The sequence below is a fragment of the Pseudorasbora parva genome, chromosome 16 (assembly GCF_024679245.1).
Source record: "Pseudorasbora parva isolate DD20220531a chromosome 16, ASM2467924v1, whole genome shotgun sequence".
NCBI lineage: Eukaryota > Metazoa > Chordata > Actinopteri > Cypriniformes > Gobionidae > Pseudorasbora > Pseudorasbora parva.
The window spans coordinates 7,010,018-7,035,026 of record NC_090187.1 but is presented as its reverse complement, the minus strand read 5'-3'; the positions used below and the strand labels follow the sequence as shown (position 1 = coordinate 7,035,026).

Genomic DNA, 25,009 nt, shown 5'->3' with positions numbered 1-25,009 from the left:
AAAATAATATGAGGATTCAGATTGGACCAAATGTATTAGAAGTAAAAGCTGATCTGGGTTTCGTTTTCAATCACATGTCTGAAGTAAGGTGATGTGGGCATGAGTGATCTGATCTTGGATATTAATGCCTGAGTTATAATGCAATCTTGAGATGGAAACTAGTCTGAATCTCAAAGAAATGACAAGATCATGTTTCACCCCAAAACCAAAGGGAAATTACATTTGATTTTGTATCCATTTTTTTAAAAGAAAAATGTTTTGCATCATGACATATTTTTAAATTATGCAAATGACAATTCTTTCTTTGGTTTTGAGGGTAAAATGTGATCTTGAAATTATTTAACAGTGATTTACAGGCTCTGTGACTACGCTAAATTTTACTTTAAGAATTCCAGATATATTTAAACAAAATCCAGTAAAAATCGGGAACAAACTAAAAAATATCTCAGAAAATGAACTGAATAAAAATTAAAAATAAAGGAACAATCAAATTAGGCCAAAATCATAAAAGAGTCAGGATGGCACAGGGTAAAGTCATGATAGTTGCTGAATCACTCATGGTTGAGTCTTTTTGGGTCTGGAAACACAATTAACCACTCCAGTGTTCTGAATATTTCATAAAAAAAACATCTTCACTATTTAAGTTTATTTTATACTCTTCAAGGAAATAAAAATAAATCAGAAATCTTTTTGCTTGTTTAAAGGAACTGATCTGTCCCCCTTCAGGAAACTTCTTCATGTGTGATTCGGTGTCAGGGTTTGGTGATATGAACTTCACTGGCCCCTGTCCCATTGGTAGTGGTGGTGATGATGTACTGTGTGGTGGTCTGCTGACTGACGGCGGGCTGCTCCAGCGGATCGGGCTGAACCTGTGCTACGGTGGACGGGACGCTCACCTGCTTACCATCCAGCTCCGTCTGCCCTTCTGAGATGACATAATGCGTCTGCAATGCATGAGAAACAAACACAATTGCAGGACATGGAAGCCAGGTAATTAGAGGGATAGTTCACCCAAAAATGAAAATCTGATGTTTATCTGCTTAGCCTTACAATGCATGTTGATGGGGTCTAATTCTAATTACACCCCATTGACATGCATTATACGAGCAACGGTTGGAGTTAAAAATCTTCATTTGTGTTCCACTGAAGAAACAAAGACTCCTGCACCTTGGATGTCCTTTGGGCTAAGCAGATAAACATCAAATTTTCATTTTTGGGTGAACTATCCCTTTAATCCAGACCAGTTAACGTCAGACTCACCGTTTTGACCTGACTGCTGTTGACGGCAGCGGTGACGGGGGTGCTGGCCTCTGCTATCACATACTGAGTATGAGGAAGAGCCATCATCTGGATTTCGGATGCTTATAGGAGCAAAGGGAGGGAAAAACGATGCTGTCTTCATACATACCGATTAACATAACATTACAAACAGGTGCTTTTGCTAAAGGTTCTTACGATAACTCCTGTAGTTCCAGTTGCTGGGAAGGTATGCATGCTGTGCAGCACCTTGCGTCTGACTAGTGGACGTCTGTAGTGTCTGGCCCTGAGCCAGGGTCACAGGGGTCAGCTGGGCATTGCCAAGCTCCTGGGCAGCTTGCTGAGAGGAGGGACTTAGAGGCTGACCTGACACCTGATTGAATGGTAGAAAGTGTCAAAAAAAGAAGTGACAGTAAGTCTGATGCCACTAAATTTCACAAAAGTACATACAATTACATACTGTACATGCTTATTTTTTTCCTACCAAGAGTATTTACATATTTGAAATTTGTTCAAATACCAAAATTATTAAATTTCTCATCATAGTACAACATTATGAAAGAAAATGAAAAAAGTTACTTGACGTATAGCCTAGTATGGTGTCCCATACTCTGAATTTGTGCTATGCATTTCACCCATCCAAGTGCACGCACACACACACACACACACACACACACACACACACACACACACACACACACACACACACACACACACACACACACACACACACACACACACACACACACACACACACAGCAGTGATTACTGAACACACACACACACACACACACACACACACACACACACACACACACTTTTAGCTGCAACTAAAAACAGACATTAGAATACTTGGATTTCCTCTGATATATATACTGTGATAATTAATACAATTTTGCAACAATTTTAGTGCTGTCAATCCAAAAACGCGATTCTGTAGTTTATCAAATGGGCCTGTGATTCCCAAAAGCATTGTAAGCCTAAGTAGATCGTAGAACCATTGCCAACAATGGTCTCTATGATCAATTTTGCTCATGATACTTTTAAGAAACAGCCGAGGACAGTGTAGTCTGTAAATTGGAATCCGTAACATGACAAAAACTTTAGTTAGAAATGTAATCCATTTGATTTCTCGTTTAAAGTCATTTAGTCTGATTACTTTTTTTTTATTACTTTGTGACCTAACTTGTTTATCACATTAAATTGAATAGGATAACATTGTACCATATTGATATAAAATACAAATAGAAAGGAAATATATTACATTGCATCAGGGTTTCCCAAACTGGGGTTCTGATGGAACTGCAGGAAGTTTGTGATTTTAATGAATAACATGTAATCGTGTAAAGAGACTACAGTTTGTATTGATTAGAAGTATTTTAAAATGTAATATAATCTCATTAAAGTTCTTCATTTTTGGAATCTGATTATGTAATCCAGATTGATGATGCATAAACAAATAAACAGGAATGAAGGAAACAGAGAAAGACTACAAACTGTTAATTTACATATACTACAGACACTAACAATACAGAGCTGGTTAAAAATGGAAGAACATATCCTTTAATTAAATCACAGCCATTTACAGGCCTAACCAACACACGTATACTGTAAAAGCTGCTCACCTGTGTATTGGCCTGCACCGTCCCTGTGGGCTCAGCCACCTGTATATGCTGAACCTGAATAGAGTGCTGACTGTAACTGTGAGGGTCATGTAACTGACTCACATCTACTGTAGAGTGCTGAGAGTGAGGAGAGGATGCCTGCAGAGACAGACAGAACGCTCACTTATCAAATCATCATCATCATCATCATCATCATCATCATCATCATCATCATCATCATCTTGTTGGAATGGGCGGAAAACTTGCATCTCCAAAAAAATCAAACACTGCATTGTCAATGTTGATAATGTGGCTGTATATATGGTCAGACACTTGCATGTGTCATTATATTATTAACATTTTACAAAAATCAAGATAAAAATGGAGTTAAGAGATTTCGTTATTTTGGACAGTCTTGTTTTGTCCGTCTTTAGAACAGCCGCATCTGAATTATGCATTATGCATTTTGCACTTGCATTATGTTTTCATCAACTTATAGGTTATAAATTATATTGTAAGTGGGTGCTTATTTTGGTAATTTGGCAAAAATCTCATGTTATTAAAGATGTCATGCTTTGCAAAGGCTATTAAGAATGTACTTGCTATAACTCCACAACAAATGCTAGACCAAGACGCTCTTCTCCGCTCCTCAAATACATAAAACATTGGCATATATATATATATATATATGAGTTTGTGTGTGTATATGTATATGTGTGTATATATATATGTGTATATATATATATATACACACACACACACACACACACACACACAGTGTTTACTGCACTTATTCAAACAATTCTTTATTTACCCTTGAATTTCAAATAAGCAGAGCTGGTCCAAACTGCATGCAGCACTTCTTTAACGATAGAGGCTGGTGGAGTCATGAGTTTAGGGATTTAGTGGAGTTATGAGGTTAAGTCACAAGTTCTTTTTAATACTTTTCATTGGTTGATATTTTCAAAACCCAAAGATAGATGTAGGAGTAACTGATAGTGGTGGTCTCCCTCAGGCTTGAGCTGCATGGTGGCTGAAGTTTGCACCGGGCTAGCGTCATTCAGGCCAGCGTCATCGTCGTCCAGCATGATGTTGGGATGTTCCGCTTCTCGGCTGCGCCGCTGTTCCGTCTTGCATCGCGGCGGTGGAGCGGCTTGGACTTCTGCGCCGACCCCGGTGTGTCCACAGAAGTGCCCGGAAAAATGTTCTGCCTCCTGCATGGTACTGTGGCGATCCCCATCGTTTGAATCGTCATGAAGACCCATCATCTGGTCTTCAGCTGTCATGCCTCGACGATGACATCGGGACACTGCCGCTGGGAGAAATTTAAAACATGGAGTGGACCACAGTGTGCTGCGGAGCTAACAGAGACTTCCACCATCAGCTCTGTTTCTGTTCACCATCAGCTCTGTTTCTGTTCTGTTTTCTGTGTTGGTTGATTGTTTGTAGTATTCATTTTTACTTGTTATTCATTGTTTTGTTATTTTTTTTCCCCCCTTTGTTGCTCTTTGAGATTCTTCGGAATCAAAAGTGCATTATAAATAAAACCTATTATTATTATTATTATTATTATTATTATTATTATTATTATTAGTTGCAATTCATAAATAAAATAAAAAAGACGAAATATGGAGATACAAGGTTTGTGCCCCGACAACGACGATATATAAAAGCACCATACATATGTACACATGTGAGTTAACAGAGGAAGCCCAAAAGCACAACGAAAAAAAAGTTTAACAACAAAAGCAGTCAGAGAATTAAGATATTTTTTAAAGAAAGAAAGAAAGAAAGAAAGAAAGAAAGAAAGAAAGAAAGAAAGAAAGAAAGAAAGAAAGAAAGAAAGAAAGAAAGAAAGAAAGAAAGAAAGAAAGAAAGAAAGAGTGTGTCCGTACCGGGGCCACCTGCACCACCTGCAGCTGTATGTGCTGTGGCTGAGACAGGCCTCCTCCTGCCTGAGACACAGGGATGTACTGGATCCTCTGGAAATCCCCTTGTGCAGTGCGGTAATCTGTGGTCAGGGTCTGGGACAGCTCCGTCATGGCCTGTGTCAATAGGTCGGTCGTCTAGCAGAAAGACAGAAACTGATGAATATTATGCTGTTACATGACAGGGCACTTTGTTAACCATTTAACCTGTAACACTTTATTGATACGTCCTTAAAGACTTCAGTAATATAATGCATTTTTAAATGAAACAGCATTCAGCAATACTCATAATGTGAGCCAATGATCCCAGTGATAAATGGCATATTTTAATTTGATGATGTGGTTTGGAAGAGTGTATCTGAGCATGCACGTGTTGCTCACCACCACAGCCTCGGCAGTGGTGCCGTCCGTTGTGATGACGGCAGGAGTGCTGCTGATGACCGTAGCGGACAGAGGTGCCTGGATGCTGTTGCTGTTATACTGATATTCCGGATGCTTCTTACGGATATGCTGGACCATCTTAGTCTATAAATGAAGATATATTAGTACACATAAATCACAACATATTCATACACATATACTCTATCTCAGTAATGCCTCTACCTTGCTGCTGTACTGTTTGGCACAGTGCGGGCAGCATACAGGTGCAGTAGCGATGGTGCCCGTCAGCTGAGTGTGTGTGCTCAGCATGGGGTCAGGCTCCCCAGGCCCGGCCGGACGCAGCTTCCGAATACTGGGAGGCAATTCGGCCCCAGGGTGGTTCTTCAAAATGTGCGCCTTCCTCTTACTGGCACTTTTATATACCTTAACAGGTCAAGAAATTATGTAAACATGATATGAATGAAAACAGTATATATATATATATATAAATAAAAATAAAAATAGATAGATAGATAGATAGATAGATAGATAGATAGATAGATAGATAGAGAGAGAGAGAGAGAGAGAGAGAGAGAGAGAGAGAGAGAGAGAGAGAGAGAGAGAGAGAGAGAGAGAGAGAGAGAGAGAGAGAGAGAGAGAGAGATAGATAGATAGATAGATAGATAGATAGATAGATAGATAGATAGATAGATAGATAGATAGATAGATAGATAGATAGATAGATAGATAGATAGATAGATAGATAGATAGATAGATAGATAGATAGATAGATAGATAGATAGAAACTGTAAACATGAACGCACTACGCAGGAAGAGGCAAATGGCAACTCTATTTTCAGAGAAGGCTCAAATCTCTTGGCTCAAGGACACATTGCTATGAGTCAGCTGTAATGGCAGCCAACGTGAAGACTGAAGGGTCATTGAAATGTCTGGGGTCTAGCCCATGAAGGAGGTAAGACAGAATTGGCTGAATGAATCCAGACCTTATCACAGTACTGGCAGAAGTAATCTCTGTTGGGTTTAATGATGGGCAGCGTCAGCTCAGGTACCTCCTCTAATCGCATCTCAGGATGTCGTTTAGACAGATGATTCACCTGAGGGCATGAGCAATTACATCATTAATGTGAGAAAATAAGCCACATGTGGCCTATGATTTTATAAACACTTATTATGGGAAGCCTAAGAGAAAAGTTAATGGACAAACTGAGGTCAAAAAAAAGTACCAGCATCCCTCGTCTCCTGAAGCCCATCATACAGAGTCTGCATTTAAACATGAAGCTCTCAAAGTCAGTGGTGGGCTCCTTCTGTTTCATAGCTTTAGTGCGGTGGATGCGGTCCGCCTTTTTGGCCTCACGTTCAGGGTTGTGCATCCTCTGCATGTGTTCCCGTAGTTTATCCTTCCTCTGGCCAACAAAATATAAATACACACAATGAAAGATTGAATAGTTCAAACACCTTAAAAATGCATTAACATCACAACGCACAGCATTTATTTGTGTGTATGTGAATGCACTTCTTCATGCATGTTATTAATCTGGGCATATGTGAATCACCTTAAACTGTTTTCCACAGGTGGAGCACAGAAAGTCCTTGCGGTCAGAGTGGCGGAGCATGTGGAGTCGTAGTTTATCAGGCCTGCAGAAGGCTTTATCACACTCCGTACACTGGAAGATCTTTTCTGAGTGGAAACTTCTCACATGCTTCTTTACCTGCACAACATACATATATGACTGACTAATGCTACATACCGGTAATCAAATTACAAAAATATTTCCATGTAACTGGACATTAAAAAGGTCTTATCACTTTTAATGATTATTAAAATCATGGGTATAAATATATGTATTACATATATTCATATTACATACAATGTTCATTAAAAATGCAGACTGGTAACTCTGACCATTACATATCAGTGTGTTGTACTGCTTTGATCCACTTTTAACTTTAATATTTGATATGTCCACCTTTTGCAGCAATTACATCTCTCCATAGTGGCATAGTGTCAATATATTCCCTCTGAGAACTTCAACACTAATATTATGCCATGCCTTCAGTAACTAAAGCCAAAGGCTTTCCTTTGAATGTACAATAGATCTGTCCACTTTATTTTCCAACTTGCCCCAAATGTTCTTGATGGGGTTGATGTCCGGACTTTGAGGGGGCCAGTCCATCATTTTTAATGTTCCAGCAGATTCCTTCCATCACAGGTAGTTCCACCAATAGTTAGAAAAATGATTCGGGTCACTGCCCTCTTGGAAAATATATCCAGGCCCAATAAGACGACTTCCAGATGCCAAGTGTTATTGTGTTACTGTGGCCTCATTTTTTTCAATAGTTTCAATGAGTTAGCCATTTTTATAGATTGTTTTAATAAAAGAGATTTTTGGAATGGCAATTTTTTTTTTTTACAAAATAAAGATAGGGCGGTTTAGGCATTTTATCCATATGTGCCCTATTTACTAGCACATCTCACCTGTATGAAGTCTGTGAATGTTTTCTTGCAGGAAGGACAAGAAAAGCAGCCGTTGACCAGGTGAACCCCCACGTGCACTTTGAGCAGGTCCAATCTGTCATAGGACTCGGCGCAGAACAGGCAGGAGTATGTGCGCTGATCCGAGTGCAGCAGCAGGTGATCCTCAAGCGCAGCGTTCGACAGAAAGCCCTTACCGCACTGATGGCACATGTGACGGCAGCCATCCCGCCCGTGGTAACGCATGTGCTGGTCCAGCTTGTCTTTATCTCGGAAGGCTTTCCCGCACTGGGGACATTTAAAGGGTCGAAAGGACTTACGGATGAATAGATGCTGGAGAGCGGCATTCTGGGAAATGGAAGAGAGAAAACATGGAGGAATGGACACTTCTGGGAGGAGAAGACAACTAGGCGGACAATCTGAAAAGGATGATGAGGAATCACTTCAATTACACCAGAATTCATATGGTTTGCAAGCAATGACAAAATGCACTTGCTTGAGTCTGTATGCCACAGAGATGGCGGCTCCAATAAGCTGTTGTGTTTGCATGCTGAACACAAACAGGATAAAATCTTTCGGTTTTGGCTAATAGTTCACCAAAAAAATGAACATTCTGTCATCATTTACTCACCCTCATGTTTACAGAGCTCTTTTCAAATAATAAATTATAATACTTCCATTTACAGAACAACATTAACCTTTCATTAGCAATATATTCATGGCTTCATTTCTCATGTTTTCATTTCTCTGCTTCCAAACAAAGATTTTATTTTGGTTGAGAAGAGACAGTCTCTGATGACATTCTAAACTTTTGGTCAAACTCCTTTTGGTCAAACTTGGTGACATGACGACAATTAAATTATTACAGTAGTGTTGTCGCGATACTGGAATTTCAAACTTTGATATGATATTTTGAAAAATATCGATGTTCCACACCATTACCATAGGGAAAACTGCCATATCTACCGCCATACAGATTATTAGTTATTATATGATAATTTTTTGATAGTTAATGGCTTTGTTGCAATAGCTTACGCACATAACTATATTCACACAAAAAAGACTTCAAGTAAAACTGTCAATAATAAAATAAGAACAAATACACAAACTGCAAACTATAACACAAATAAATACAATCGAATAAAGAGACAAATAGAATTAACACAAATTTAATTTTTGGGTGAACTAACCCTTTAAAGCTGTCATTAATGACTCACCCTAATGTCGTTCCACACCCGTAAGACCTCCATTCATCTTCAGTACACAGTTTAAGATATTTTATATTTAGTCCGAGAGCATCTGCAAGTGTATGCAAACTACAGTGCCTTGCGAAAGTATTCAGACCCCTTGAACTTTGCAACCTTTTGCCACATTTCAGTGCAATATTGAAATGGAAGGAGTATCAGACAACTGCAAATCTACCAAGACCTGGCCATCCCTCTAAACTTTCAGCTCATACAAGGAGAAGACTGATCAGAGATGAAGCCAAGAGGCCCATGATCACTCTGGATGAACTGCAGAGATCTACAGCTGAGGTGGGAGACTCTGTCCAAAGGACAACAATCAGTCGTATACTGCACAAATCTAGCCTTTATGGAAGAGTGGCAAGAAGAAAGCCATTTCTTAAAAATATCCATAAAAAGGTGTAGTTTAAAGTTTGCCACAAGCCACCTGGGAGACACACCAAACGTGGAAGAAGGTGCTCTGGTCAGATGAAACCAAAATTGAACTTTTTGGCAACAATGCAAAACGTTATGTTTGGCGTAAAAGCAACACAGCTCATCACCCTGAACACACCATCCCCACTGTCAAACATGGTGGCGGCAGCATCATGGTTTGGGCCTGCTTTTCTTCAGCAGGGACAGGGAAGATGGTTAAAATTGATGGGAAGATGGATGGAGCCAAATACAGGACCATTCTGGAAGAAAACCTGATGGAGTCTGCAAAAGACCTGAGACTGGGACGGAGATTTGTCTTCCAACAAGACAATGATCCAAAACATAAAGCAAAATCTACAATGGAATGGTTCAAAAATAACCATATACAGGTGTTAGAATGGCCAAGTCAAAGTCCAGACCTGAATCCAATCGAGAATCTGAGGAAAGAACTGAAAATTGCTGTTCACAAACGCTCTCCATCCAACCTCACTGAGCGCCAGCTGTTCTGCAAGGAGGAATGGGCAAAAATGTCAGTCTCTCGATGTGCAAAACTGATAGAGACATACCCCAAGCGACTTACAGCTGTAATCGCAGCAAAAGGTGGCGCTACAAAGTATTAAATTAAGGGGGCCGAATAATTTTGCATGCCCAATTTTTCAATTTTTGATTTGTTAAAAAAGTTTGAAATATCCAATAAATTTCATTCCACTTCATGATTGTGTCCCACATGTTGTTGATTCTTCACAAAAAATTACAGTTTCATATCATTATGTTTGAAGCCTGAAATGTGGCAAAAGGTAGCAAAGTTCAAGGGGGCTGAATACTTTGCAAGGCACTATATGCTGTCTTTTTATTCCCTTATTCCCTTTCTATAATGTCCAGAAAGGGAGTAATCCGAATCATGAATCAATCCGCTGATTCATAACCGTTTAAAATATCTTAAAATGTGTTCCGAAAATGAACGGAGGTCTTACGGGTGAAGAACAACATTAGGGTGAGTCATTAATGACATCAATTTCATTTTTGGGTGAACTAACCCATTAAGATTTTCAAGTGGATCTAACAGTAGTATTCAGAGAAGAAATTAAATGAATCAAATGTAAAATAACACTGAATTTAATATTTATAGTGAAAACTATTCAAATTAATGCTTACAATTATTTATTCAGTCAAGAGCAGTGATTTTCTCTGTCTTTTTGTTTTTTGATTAACATGACAAACAGCTGCAGGTTTATTAGTGTGATGCCACTTTAAGAGCTAAAGCACAGATCCAATAACATGTGTTTTGTTTCTCAGTTGCATTCCAAAACTGACTCTATTTACCTATACTCTGCCAGACATGCATACATTTTTATGTATTTGACCATTTAATGAGCAATACGCCACAAAAAAAGAAATCAATTTGGTACTCATGAGTAGCCTAGAGTCTAGACGCACCCTAGCGACAGCGAATCTAATTTGCTGCGAGTGTAGTCTAGAAACTCTCAATAGCCTTCTGAGCTGGAAAAACCAAACTCTGGACAGGCCAATCACATCGTGAATAGAGTCAGTGGGCGGGCTTAACATAATGACAGCAGAGTTGCGATGGTTCTGCGTGCTTTGGCCTTGACTCTGGAAGACTTGGGAGTTAAGCTTTTCTTTGAGAAAAGAACGGCACTGAAATCATTCTTAAGAAGGGAAGATGTGTTCGGAGTGTAGCCGACCGGATACAGCAAAAGTTTAATCTATCCGCTTCACGTTGCTCTGGTTGGTTGTTGCGCAGAGGGAATTTGAAAGACAACCGTTAATCCCGCCGTTAAGTGCCTACAATGACATAAACTAACTTTGGGGGGAAAATATTTGAAGTGGAATTTGATTGTTTATTTTGCCTCGCGTCCATTAGAGCAGTGGTTCTCAAACCTGTCCTGGGGACCCCCAACCAGTACACATTTTGCATGTCTCCCTCATCAAACACACCTGATTCACATCATCAGCTCATTAGTAGAGACTCTAAGATTTGAATTGGGTGTCTGATGAGGGAGACATGCAAAATGTGCAGTGGTGAGGGGTCCCCAGGACAGGTTTGAGAACCACTGCATTAGAGAACACAGAGGGTCGGCTATACTGGGACCGGCCACCAGGGGACTTTTGAGGCGCAGAGGCTTTAGTTTCTGAGAGGAGTGCTGCAGCCTAGGATTGAACCCTGCCAATGGTGAGTTCCCAGACCCAACATCTTGATGTGGGTCTGGCTTGTCAGGCTAACTCGTGAGCTCTTTGCGAAGTGGCTGTATGTGAGAGGCTGAGTTCAGTGGTGCATGTGCTTTTGGTGCGAGCGAAGCGAAGAGAGAAGAGATGAGAGAAGAGAGTGAGAACACACAGCTAGTAACGGTGTATCGATACTGTAGAACAGGAGTATTGGAACCATTTCAGCTATTTCAGTATCAATACATATCAGAATACCAATATTTCTGACAATACTAGAGGACAGAATGTTCATTTTTGTTGAAACTGTCCCTTTATTTCTGTTGGTGGATGAAACTCGAGGACTGAACTGATACAGACAGATGTAATGGGGATGTAGGGAGTCATAGGCTGTCAGTGTAGCGTGACATCACAACACTGTATTGACTTGAATTGACTCCACTCTGGCCCACATTAGACCTACCTGCAAGTCCACCTTAACGTGCAGCACGCAACAAAAGAGAAAGACACACACCCACACAAACGCTTCTGTTAAATAAACTTTAGCTTGCTTAACACACTACATTACAGAGGGTGTGGGTCACTCGTGACGGGCGTATCTTACCCTAATCCTCCTCGCCCTTCTCATGTCTTGAGGTGTTAGGTGGGGGTCTACAGGACTTTGAGACAGGTCGTCTTTGGCAGACCCTGGGACCTCTGTGGCTGGAGGTGGGGTGACAGAATCCCCTTCAACTTGCATTGCCTCGTTGTGAGTTTCTGGGGTATCAAGCCCTTCCTCAGTCTCAGTCTCCATCGATTCGGCTGCCATCTCCACCACCTTCAGCCCATTGAGAGCTCCATCTGTCCTTTCCTCAAAGGGTAGTTTATCTACAGATGCCAACAGCTCCTACAGCAAGAAGCAGAGACAGAAATTGATTACAGAATCCATTAAAAGTCTATTAAAACCAAAGAGATTGTGTGATATAATTTGTTTATATGTCAATAAAAGCCTAAATCAAATCTGTTCACTATATAAAAAAAGACTTGGGTTGACAATGTCTTTATAAACTTTAAAGTTTGAATGTGATTTCAAGTTTTGATTACCTGGATTTTCAATCGAGCAAAACAAATTTCTCAGGCTTAATTTGTGTTTTGAAGATGAAAAAGTCTAAAAGCCTGTTTACACCAACAACAATTATTATATTATTAACTATAGCATCCACACGAGTAATGTTACTCTGTTTATTCTAAGTTTTATCTTCTGTCATGTAAAATGCTTAAAGGGTTAGTTCACCCAAAAATGAAATTGATGTTATTAATGACTCACCCTAATGTCGTTCCACACCCGTAAGACCTCCGTTCATCTTCAGAAAACAGTTTAAGATATTTTATATTTTAGTCCCAGAGCATATGCAGTCTACGCACACTTTACTGTCCATGTCCAGAAAGGGAATAAAAACATCATCGAAAATATATTTTGGTCCAAAAATAACAAAAACTACAACTTTATTCAGCATCAGTCTTCTCTTCCGCGTTTGTTTTCAAACCTCAAATAATTCAAACGGTCATGAATCAGTGAAATGATCAATGATTCTGATTGCCAATGTCACGTGATTTCAGCAGTTTGGCAGTTTGACACGTGATCCAAACTGCTGAAATCACGTGACATTGGCGATCCGAATCATTGATCAGTCGATTCATTAATGACATCAATTTAATTTTTGGGTGAACTCCAATGATATCATTCCTCTATGCTGTTATCGTTATAGTTGTGGAGTGGACTCTGCTATTCTTTTAAATTTAGATGATTTTTTATATAACTATATCTTTATCATCATAGTTATCATCCTTGGTGTAAACAGGCCACTATAGGATTAAAACAATATGATTTCTGTGTAAACTTTACAGGTCTACAGTACCTGTGTCTTGTCAGCACTCTCAACAGGAGTCTGTGGGCAGATGAATTTCGTACGCCGTCCTGGTCGCCTTGCGGCACCGAATCGTTTCCTGCCCCGTCCTCGGCCACGGCCCTTTGGCCTGGAAGAACAGAATATTAGTCAGACTCTATAATGAACTGTGTCAGAAATACGGGAGAATACGAGTCATTAATGTGCATTCAAACCTTTGGATGAGGTTCAGCTTGTCATCGTGCATGTTTAAGTGTTGCTGAAGCTGCTCTGAGCTCATGAACCGTCTGTTACACTCATAACACGGCCAGTTCTTCTCCTGTTCACGTAAAACTGACCCAGAAAGAAAATGGGTTTTAGAGTTGAACTAGGAACCACCACAAAAAAATTCTGGAAATATTACCACTAACACAACATATGTTGAAAGTATTACCAGGATAATATCATTCTACATATGTCAATTCTAAGGCAGGGGTGCTGCTAGGGTTTCTGAAACCATTTAGGGCCAGATTTACTTAACGGGGCAAATTAGCGTGAGAGTACAGACACAGCCGGATCATTTCCATAATGACCAATGCAATCTTCCAGTTAGCGTCTGCAAATGCAAATGCTTTATTGCGGGCGGTAAATAACGCTGCAAACACCAGTAAATTGACAAGTGCAAGCCTTTGTCAATCACCTTGCATGATTTATTAAATACTCAATCTCCTCCCATAAATACTGCCTCTAAAAGGGAAACTCCTACAAATGCATATGCAATAAGGTCACCCACAAAATTAACCCTGTCCACGCCTTTTAACGTCAATTTTTCACTGCATGTCTTTAGTAAATCCTAACAGTAGTTTTTTTTTTTTTTTATGATAAAAAAAAAAAAAGTTTGCACTGGCACAAGCTGTTAGTAAATCTGGGCCATTGTCTTTCCTGAGACATTGTTGATATGAGGTAGTTCTGTATTAAATTAATATTACTAAAGGCTCTCTCCACTTTTAGCACTATCCACGGAGTAAAAAATAAGCTTCACACACCAGCATCTCCAGAAAGAAATGTAGAAATGATCCAAAACAGTGACAGAATCAAATCTAAGAACCAAATCAGTTCTATTTGTGAATGAATCATTCAGACTGGTTTTATCAATAGGATTCTCCAATTCATTGAAATGAACCGAGTCAACAAACAATTCACTCACAAATCGGACATCATTACAACACTTATAACAAACTCAACAGCGAAAATTAAAGCAGAATTCTATGATTAAAGAATACTTTTAAAGCATCATTTTATGATCGATTCCTTGTAGAAAGCTGTTTACAGGTTTTGGAAAGTTTGGATATGTTATATATACACCGACAGTGGCTGACTAAATGTTTTTTTGCCCCACTGTAGGTGTATGTTATATATACAAAGTATTTAGTCAGCCATCAATTGTGCAAGTTCTCCCACTTAAAAGGATGAGAGAGGTCTGAAATTTTCATCATGGGTACACTTCACATATGAGCGACTGAGAATGAGAAAGAAAAAAATCCAGAAAAATCACATTCTTGGATTTTTAAAGAATTTATTTGCAAATTATGGTGGAAAATAAGTATTTGGTCAATAACAAAAAGTTCATCTCAATACCTTGTTATATACCCTTTGTTGGCAGAGTTTGACAGAGGTCAAACGTTTTCTGTAAGTCTCAACAAGGTATTTACACATTGTTGCTGGTAGTATGGCCCTTTCCTCCATGCAGATCTTCTCTAGAGCAGTGATGTTTTGGGGCTGGCGCTTGGCAACGTGGATTTTCTATGGGGTTGACATCTGAAGACTGGCTAGGCCACTCTAGGACTTTGAAATGCTTCTTACGAAGCCACTCCTTTGTTGCCTGGGTGGTGTGCTTGGGATCATTGTCATGCTGAAAGACCTAGTCACATTTCATCTTCAATGCCCTTGCTGATAGAAGGAAGATTTTACTTAAAATCTCACGATACATGTCCCTTTTCATTCTTTCCTTTACATGGATCAGTCGTCCTGGTCTCTTTGCAAAAAACTGGCACAGACAGCCTGGACATATACTGGCTTAAGCAAGGGGACGTGTCTGGCACTGCAGGATTTGAGTCCCTGGCGGCGTAGTGTGCTACTGATGGTAGCCTTTGTTACTTTGGTTCCAGCTCTCCGCAGGTCATTCACCAGGTCCCCCCATGTGGTTCTGGGATTTTTGCTCACGTTCTTGTGATCTTTTTGACCCCAAGCAATGAGATCTTGTGTGGAGCCCCAGATTTAGGGAGATTATCAGTGGTCTTGTATGTATTCCATTTTCTAATAATTGCTCCCACAGTTGATTTCTTCACACCAAGCTGCTTACCTATTGCAGATTCAGTCTTCCCAGCCTGGTGCAGGTCTACAATTTTGTTTCTAGTGTCCTTTGACAGCTCTCTGGTCTTGGCCATAGTGGAGTTTGGAGTCTTTTATACTTATAACGAGTTTAAGCAGGTGCCATTATACAGGTAACGGGTGGAGAACAGGGGAGCTTCTTAAAGAAGTCGTCACAGGTCTGTGAGAGCCAGGAATCTTGCTTTTTTGTAGGTGACCAAATACTTATTTTCCACCATAATTTGCAAATAAATTCTTTAAAAATCAGACAATGTGATTTTTAACAGCTTCATATGGGCTAGCTTCAGAATCATAACACAAAACAGTGAACATAAATTAACTTTATTTTTATCTTATTGAAGTTTTTGGATTGCTAGATTAATTTATGGTTCTGCGTTTCGACCTGTGTGTGTAATCAGCTTCACCGACTTCATCAGATGCTTTAAGCAATTGCTTTACATTTACAGGAAAAAGAAAATTACATGTTTCTAGAAGACTGAATGTGTGCATGTTTTTAAAGAATTTAACTTGTTGTGCTTCTTTCAAACATAACTTTTTTTTTACATTTATATTTTAAACCTTTTTGGCACACAATGTAAAACCAGATGTTTCAAAATTTTTGTTCAACAATAAAAGATATTTATAATTTGAGAGTACCGTACCAAAACCCCCTAAAGTGCATTATGAATGGAACTGAGAGAAAGTTATCGGTTATATCCTTAGTAAATGTATAATTTGTCATGTATGTGGCTGTGTGAATGAATCAAAGAGAGGATAATTACAATTTACCTTTTCTTTCTTCGTCTGTGACGTCATGAACCTTCTGGTTGACAAACTCAGCATATGATGCAGCGTACCACACCTGGAGTATAAGTATAAGATCACACATGAATTTACTTTCACACCCATCATCTGAGCATTTAAGAAAATAACTGTTTACTGTGAAAAACAATCTAAAATTGTATGTTAATATATGTTAATATATGTTAGTATATAAAAATAATAATTCATGGTAGTTCATGCTTTCAAGTCAAATTGAATATTGTTTGAAATGCTGAAGAGAAATGATAAAATAAAATATAGAATAATTATAATTGTTACAACACAAAAGTATAATAAAAATAATAAAGATATAATTTTTATCCTTTTGTTTTCTAGAGATGAGAAAATTCTTCTTTTTTGCTGACCTTAAGCTCCTGTTTAGGCTGAATGTTCTTAATAGTGGTGTAAAATATGTCTGAGCCGTACTGATAAGCCACCAGGTTCTGCTCCAGGTGGTTCTGGGCCGGCCGGACAAACATCATCCAGTTACATCGCTCCTCATCAGAAAGGTCAAACCAGAGGTCCTCTGCCCTTTCACCCTCTTTCTCTGGGTCTAGCATGTATAACTACACAGCAGGATTACATGTGAGACTTTTGATTACCATACTAGAAAAAGACTTATGATAAAAGAAAAGGGTTTACTTGTACCTTCAGGTGGATGTGCGTGTCCTGCAGTTCGCTCTGTCGCACCAGTGGCCCCTCTATAGGACCAAACTGTGTGCGTTTGGGGATACGCCGCTTGGTAAAGACTCCGCCCAGGAAGCGGTCGATGTACAGGATGAGAGGAAGACTGGCCCGCGCCTTAGACATCACAGGGCGGTTCAGGATAGGGTGCAGGGGACCGTGTTTTATACATGCCCCAGAATTAGCATTATTACAGTCTTCACACCCTACACATAGAAATTAAAATACACAAATTCATATTTTAAAGTATCTTATATATGAACCTGGAGAGTTATAATACATTTTGAGAATCAAGAGAATTAAAATAATATGTTTTAAACTGATAATCCTGCCATCAATTACTCTTTTGTGTCATTCCAAAACCAAGAAGACTTGGATTTAACCTCTCAACTCATGGATTTCTTTTATGATCTCTTTATGAACGTTTTGAAGCATCAGAGATTTGAGTGAATAGACTTTCAATGGAGGGATAGAAATCTCTCAGATTCAAAGGGCACCTATTTTACTAACAGATAATTTCTAGAAAATTCCTAACAGATCATTTAATATACAATTTTGAAAATGGCATTTTGAAATGGAAAAGTTTTTGGGTTTGAGAAATGAGCTGTTTTGTGTGTCTCCTTTAAATGCAAATGAGCTGATGTTCCCCATCCCCAGAGGGTGTAGCCTTCACAGCTCGTGAACATGCAAATGAAAGCAGAAACATGATACATCTGTTGGGTTATGATCATCTCTATCACGGACACTCACGTGACATTGCAGTTCTTCATGATCATCTGCATGCATCATCTGCATGCATTTTAAAGCCTCATCACTCTCACTCGCTCTTAGCTTGAGCACGCAGAGAGTTCCCTTTCATGTGTTATTGCGATTAAACTGTCAAATGATCCCATGGTTATGTCAGAAACACACAAAGTTTGCATAATAACAGTTGGTTATGTCTGTTCATGTATGTAGCAAGTACAGAAATCCTGTGTGTATATTAGATCTGTGTATTAAAGTGAAAGCAGTGTAATCTATAGCACCTTCTGTTATAAATGCTGTTAATATGAATTAGGGATATGACAAAGGAAGTTTTTCCACCGGTTAATCAATGCTTGACAACACCAATGAAACCGGTATCACTGGCGTGGGGTTTTCAAATCGCTAATTTTAAAGCGAAAGTAAAATGTGCACTGTCGCTCGGGCATTTATAACGGAGCGGTGCGGAGCAAAGCGAGTGTTTTCAATTAATTCCTATAAAAGTTTAGCTTACATAGACATGAATATGCTAATACGTCAGTATCCATCAACACTCATGGACAGGGCCTGTAAAATGTGACTTCACTGCCAGGAATCTGCAAAAGGCTTGTTCTGAGACACTGCTTATGATTTATGGGGATTAAAAAAAGGAGTGGGTGGATTTTTACCAGTATAGGATGGTTGTGTACACCAGTGTTGCCACAGTTACTTTGAAAAAGTAATCTGATTACTGATTACTGATTACTCCTTTAAAAAGTAACTTAGTTACTTTACAGATTACTTGATTTTAAAAGTAACTAAGTTAGATTACAAGTTACTTCAGGAGTTGCCGACAACACCCCTGCCGCCTCAAAATAGAAATGACAACCGTTTTTGGCAACACACTTTATTGCATTTATGCCAGAGCCTGACGGCCCCGACTTTTTTACGCCCCTTTTTTAGGCTTCTCCTTCGTTTTATATTTATTTTAATAATTAAAATGAACAATGAGATGTGCTGGTGGAAACAACATGAGACCATGATAGCTTGCGCCACTGTCGAGAAATGGCTCGCGCAGGGTTAAAGAGTCCGTTTCTTCAGTGCAGCTGCTAGAGTTATGGCCTTTTTACAACCGGTTCCTTCATTCGTTTTCTCTGAGCAGGTATCTATCGGATTGCTAAATGACCAGGAGTAACGTTAGGCCTAAATGCCTTCCGAGAGTCTTTCGAGACGTATTTAATTCTGATCACTCAAACAAACCGATTCAGAAGGTGCATGAAAGCATTTCAAACTAAACCGGACAAATGTAAATATATCTGGTTGTTTAAACCACATGTGTAAATTTTACTCCTGGCAAATAATTAAGAAATAAATGTGTGAGAGCGTGTTATGGTGTAGTCAGATAGATATGACGGTGCTACTGCTACATCGCTGCAAATGAGTAAAGCAAGCCAACGCAAATGGCCGTTAATGAAACTTTAAAATAAGTCACACAAAACACAATCATCTTCAATATAAATGAATGAGACTAATGATCTTACCAGTGCTTAGGTCGCTCTCTCTCATATTGCGATCTTTGAATTTGAAATGGGCTGCTGAATAAAATGCTAGAATCTTTTGCTTTGATGTAAACTCCGTTAAATGAGCATAGGCTATACCGCGGGAATTGAAGATCGGATTTATATTAATTTAGCTGAAGTCTAAGGTAGGCTATAAGACAACCTGCATGTCCTTTTTTTTTTTTTTAGATTGTGTAGCCCGTTTCGTTGTTTTGAGCGCCGTTGCGAGCAATAGGCTAATCTATCAGCCTGCCTCAGCTCGTCAGAAATGCCTTTGTGGTGGTATAATAACTAGCCTACTTTGTTTTTAATGTCAAAGTGGTTATATTTCGTTTCATTTCTTTATTGAGTTCATTTAGAAAAATGTTTAGAGCAATTTTTGTTTGTTAAATTAAAGTTTTAATTTTTTTATGTGACGACCCAGTGAGTTAACCGCATGTTTAATAGCCTAGTCTCTCAAACCAACTCTTGAATTGTCTTGCCTATATAAACTTTAATTTAACAAACAAAAAATTGCTCTGAACATTGTTCTAAATTAGGATAAAAAAGAAACGAAACGAAAAATAACTACTTTGACATTAAAAACAAAACTGAACTATTTTAATGGCTGCAACAATGTAAAAAGTAAAATAAATAAATAAAAAACACGGGCTCCAGCCGGACTCGGGCTGAGAATTTTGATAAGCTGTCGGTTTTTACAAAGGAAAATGACTAAAATAGTAACTCACAGTGACTTGGATAAGTAACTTTAATCTGATTACTGGTTTGGAAATAGTAACGCGTTAGATTACTCGTTACTGGAAAAAAGTAGTCAGATTAGAGTAACGCGTTACTATGTAACGCGTTACTGGCATCACTGGTGTACACACACTTCCAACACACATTTATGTTGAAACCATGTAAAAGTGTAAAAGTGAATTTTGCATAATAGGAGACCTTTAATTTAAAATATCTTAATTTGTGTTCCAAACATGAACGAAAGTCTTGAGGTTTTGGAATGACATGAGGATGAGTAATTGATGATACCATTTTCATTTTTGGGTGAACTATCCCTTTAAGTATTAAACATCAACTCACAGAGGTTCTGGGGAGTGAATGGCTGGGGCGTCCTGGGTTCCCAGTCATCCATTTCAGAATCATCGCTATCATTGTCTTCTTCCTCGTCCTCTGAGTCTACAGTGGAATCTGTGGCCCCCAAGGGACTCGACGAGGTCTCCGCCATGTTGGGAAGATCCGCATTAGTCACAGCAAGTTGGCTCTGTTAGGAAAATAATCAGTGTCTGTTCAACAAGAGGTTAATATTGATTCACTAATGCAAAATATGCTTTATATCATATACTGTAGTCTCTAATGCCTGTGGCAGAACAACGTTAAGAAAGCTTTCAGGTGAACAACTGAAATATGTTTAGCACTGCAGTGTCACCTGTGTCACAGGTTCCAGGATGGCCTGTGGGCCATCAGCTACGTTACTCAGCACGTGCAGATTGGCTGTGTTCATGTTCTGACCGCTGGGTAGCAACACAGTCACCTGGGGCAACAGATCACGTTAGTGGTAAACATAAAAGGCCAACTGATAAAATATTACATTTGCAACCTGATGGTATTAGTTATATGGTAAATGTAAAATTAAAATCCATGTTAATGCTATAGAACACCACAGTACCTGTTGTGTTGTGCCATCTTGCTGAATGTAAGCCACTTGGGGTTGATCTGTAAACACCGCCTGAACAAAACCGAAAAAGAGCAGTAAACCTTTAGAGTTACTGCGTGAAACATAGTGAACAGAATAATTTTGTGATTATTTATCAGTAAGAGTGCATATGTAAAGATAATGTACAGTCGGTCAGTTGTTGTTCAAAATTGACCAAACAATGAGATCTGATCTGTGATCACTTTTTAAGGGGTGTATTTTCCAAAAACATTTTAAATTCAGAAATGTATATTTGCTGTTTAATGCATTAAAAATAGCACAGCAATTGCTTCTCACATCCTATATGCCATTGCCAGGGGTTTTCAAACTGCATGTCCAGAAGTAGGGCTGGGAGTTATGACAATGTAAATCAATAGAGATTTTTCTATATAGTTTATCTGTATTGAAATATCTTTGTAGCGCAGGACTGGTTAAATACATTTGAGAAGCAAAGATCAGAAGAAATGATGGGATGTGCTTGATGCGAGTTATTAAAGAGTTAGTTAACCCAAATATTGTTATATGTATATGTAATTTATACAGTGCAGAGTATGAGGTAGTGCCATTGTGTATGTTGTGTTAGAAGGGATGTAACATTATAACATTAGGTGCAATTAATTACCAAAAAAGCAGTTACATTAATGTTTTTTTTTATCAAATCAACAACCATAACATAATTGCTTACTTCACTTTTAATCATGAACTCTAACCTTCTTAACTGGCAGCGCCATGAATCAAATCCATACATCTTCACTGGTAGAGGAGCTCACCTGTGTTCCATCAGCAGGGTGTATGTACACCAGTGTGTGTTCGGCGGACTCAACAGAGGTGTAGGAGCTTCCGTCTGCAGCATATACAACCTGCTGCTGACCACGGTCTGACTGCTCTCCGCTGTACACGATCTGGGCCACCGCACCGGCCTCGAAATGCACCTGCACACCCAAAACCCACATGCTTCAATACCCAAAACAGGTTAACCTCATGAAAATGTGACAAAGTGGGATTTCACCCCTAAATAAAAAAAATTAAATAAACAAATTTACATTAGGAAAATGAACCCTTTTTTAATGTAAGATTTTACATTTAAAAAAATATATATATTCACACTTTATTATGTGCACAAATCCATTTTTTTGCTTAAGACTATGGTACTGTCCAGACATGTTTGATATTTTAAGCCATTTTTAGCTAAAGATAATAGGCCCTGTCCCAGATGGCACACTTCATTTGCACTTGCGGTCTTGTGGACTTACATTGGCTGCCATGTGCACGTCAGTTAAGTGCACAAGACCTTAGGGCAGCCGAAGGCATGCAGAAGAATAATCATTTAAGCAAATGGTTAGTCAGATCTGTGTGCTAGTGCATGTTAAAATCTCACACTTTAATAGTATTTATAGAACCTAACTTAATAAAACAGGCTGTTTGAATGATTACCTCAAAATCTGATATATCATTGGTTAAAAACGTAAACAAGCACAACGTGCAGGCTGTCATTTCATACATTTACATACTGAAACATCAGACCTCATTTAATCCAGAATGGACAAAGGAGCACAAATTTATATCAAAAAGCACACTGTATTGCTGTGAAGTGGACGTTAGCACTTAGCAGTCAAGAGAAAGCCGCCAGTGACCGACATGCCAGGACGGAAAAACATAAAAGTAACCGGCGAGTTGCAGGTACGTCTTCCCTCTGGTCAATGTAACAAAGTTTGTAAAATAAGGAGGAAGAAGACAGGCTCAGCATGACTGGGACTCGTGTTTATTCTGGACTGTTGTTGTGCAAACAAAATAAGGTTGCTTTGCATGCATGCTTTGTCAATTCCTGTTAAAAAAGGTTGTACATAGGTCATAAATCTAAAGAGCAAAGTCTGGCTGTACCTGCGGTGTATTTCCTGTGTCATTATTGGGTGCTGGACTCCACACAGGTGACGACTCCTGCTTGGCCTCCATGGTAACCGTTTGAGGTGAGAGCGAACACCTCCCCCTCCTATCCACCTGTCATCAACCACCTGTATGTTCATTATAGAAACTGACATGTTTTATCAAGATTTTATTCATTTTTTATCATGACCCACGACACGACATTACTATAAAAGTCTGTATGGCAGTAATGGCCCTCACTTTATAATGTAGTAGGAAAAATTGTCGTCATATGACCTCAATAAGTTTCACTGTTAAAGGTACTGCATGTAAGTTTTTCACTTTTCACTAAGGTTACTTCGGTTTCATTTCAACTTTAATTGCAATGAAATGTAGTAATGAAGAAGCGTAGTGGTAGAAATGAAGAACCAACAGATCTTTTCTTCTGTTTTGTGATTTACATCCAAATGTTGAAAACATTATGAAGGGATTTTTTTCCATTGAAATATGCTCAGGTGAATTGTACACATAATTGTTTTTTATGCAGACTTGAATAGCAGCAAGTGGCCACTTGTAACATAACTGTTTGTTTTTATTGTCACAAAATCTAACCTATATTACCACCCAGCCATAATATGCTAAATGTATACGGTACGAAGATATATTATTACCAATAACATCGTGATTTTCGGTCAAGCTGCTTTGGTAATATGTGTATTGGGATTGGTAATTACAAATAAATTTGACTTTGGCTTGGCCTCCAAACAGACTCCAGAGATCATCTCAGGAAAAGGTCTGGGAAATATAATTTGTCCCATTTCTCAGATTTATACAGGTTTTTGTGTGAATTTGGGTGAATCTTGCGCAAGAAATCATGTATATTCCAAAATATTGGAATAACTCCCTAAACCGAAAAGTACTGTAGTAGTACTATAATGGTACCACACCGTGATATTAAGCCATGAATTGTACATACATAGTACGCCAATATTCTTAAAGGGAATTATGGTTAATCTATATATATGACAATATGCATATTAAATAGTAGCTGATGTGAATGGAACAGATGAACACATTTTATCTGTTCATTGTGTTATTTGTGATTTAATGAAAGCTCGGAGTTTAGCCCCAAAACAGGCGCGTACTGGAGGAGCGGTCAGTCTAATCACTGCACGGGGGTAGAGGAGATACACGGCGGGGCAGAAAATCCCCAACAGCCGTGCTGAGAAATACAACATACCCCAACGCCTATAACCCTGGCCTTCTTCAAACCCCGAGACAAATACAGAGATTATAAACGCTGTAATTGTAAATGAAGCAATTGGGGTGTTTGTCAGGCTCTCTCCCCCCCTGTGTAAAGCCTGCAGGTTGGGAGTTCCAGTCGGACTATACCACACAACCCGCAGCGGCACAAAAACATTTCCACACCGGCATTATCAGACATAAACTCGCCCTGGAGGCCAACAGCGACAGTGAGATGAGAGCAGATGCACTGTTTGGCCTGGAACGTCACTGCGGTGTCGTTTTAACCGAGCGCACTGGTTTCATGTAGGTTCGTAAATGCGGGACAGGGGCGCTTGGCTCCCCGCTCATAGTTGAGCTCGGCCGGCGGGCGCGCTCCGTGAGTGTCTGCAGCAGAATGAGGAAGACACGCCACGACTCCATTTTGGGTGGGACTAAGACAACAACAAAGCACGGCGAAGACACTCAACAAAATATATCTACATCCTAACCGACCGTCCAACGGAAAACAGGCTGTGAATTTTACGTGAAACTTACTGAGAGACGATCCTGAATCCGCGCTTAAGCTTCGAGTGTGGATTTCCCGAGAGTTTTGAGCATTTTTAGGAAAAGGTTGAAGTGGGTCTTCCCTCTGAATGGTAGCTGCAGAGATGGCTGCCTTGCATATATTAACATAACCTACCTAGTAACAGACGCGCGGCCCCGGGCGACG

At 39.2% G+C, this 25,009-nt stretch overlaps 1 protein-coding gene across 4 annotated transcripts; it reads right to left on the bottom strand.

Annotated features, from left to right (window-relative positions):
* Positions 1–543: 543 nt before the first annotated feature.
* On the bottom strand, positions 544–25,009 carry prdm10 (PR domain containing 10). 4 transcript variants are annotated; one of them, XM_067419575.1, is made up of 23 exons: positions 24,835–25,009; positions 23,074–23,204; positions 21,963–22,124; positions 21,166–21,225; positions 20,926–21,030; positions 20,580–20,760; positions 17,188–17,429; positions 16,905–17,105; positions 16,507–16,579; positions 13,584–13,701; positions 13,381–13,498; positions 12,087–12,368; positions 7,647–7,991; positions 6,724–6,879; positions 6,394–6,573; positions 6,154–6,264; positions 5,393–5,593; positions 5,171–5,314; positions 4,757–4,927; positions 2,883–3,020; positions 1,456–1,630; positions 1,261–1,361; positions 544–944 (listed from the first exon to the last, which is right to left on the bottom strand). In XM_067419575.1, the coding sequence occupies exons 2-23, from the start codon at positions 23,143–23,145 to the stop codon at positions 753–755; spliced, it is 3,528 nt and encodes a 1,175-aa protein (XP_067275676.1). In that variant the 5' UTR covers positions 23,146–23,204; positions 24,835–25,009; the 3' UTR covers positions 544–752. The 4 variants fall into 4 exon arrangements, with proteins under 4 accessions (XP_067275676.1, XP_067275679.1, XP_067275678.1 ...); XM_067419578.1 differs by having other exon boundaries at positions 20,580–20,715; XM_067419577.1 differs by having other exon boundaries at positions 23,074–23,190.

Coding starts and splice junctions, on each gene's coding strand:
- prdm10 (XM_067419575.1), bottom strand. CDS start 23,145: ATGGAGGCCAAGCAGGAGTCGTCACCTGTGTGGAGTCCAGCACCCAAT. Junction 21,226..21,962: donor ACCCTGCTGATGGAACACAG/GTGAGCTCCTCT, acceptor GGTTTTGTTCAG/GCGGTGTTTACAGATCAACC. Junction 17,106..17,187: donor ACACGCACATCCACCTGAAG/GTACAAGTAAAC, acceptor CCTGCTGTGTAG/TTATACATGCTAGACCCAGA.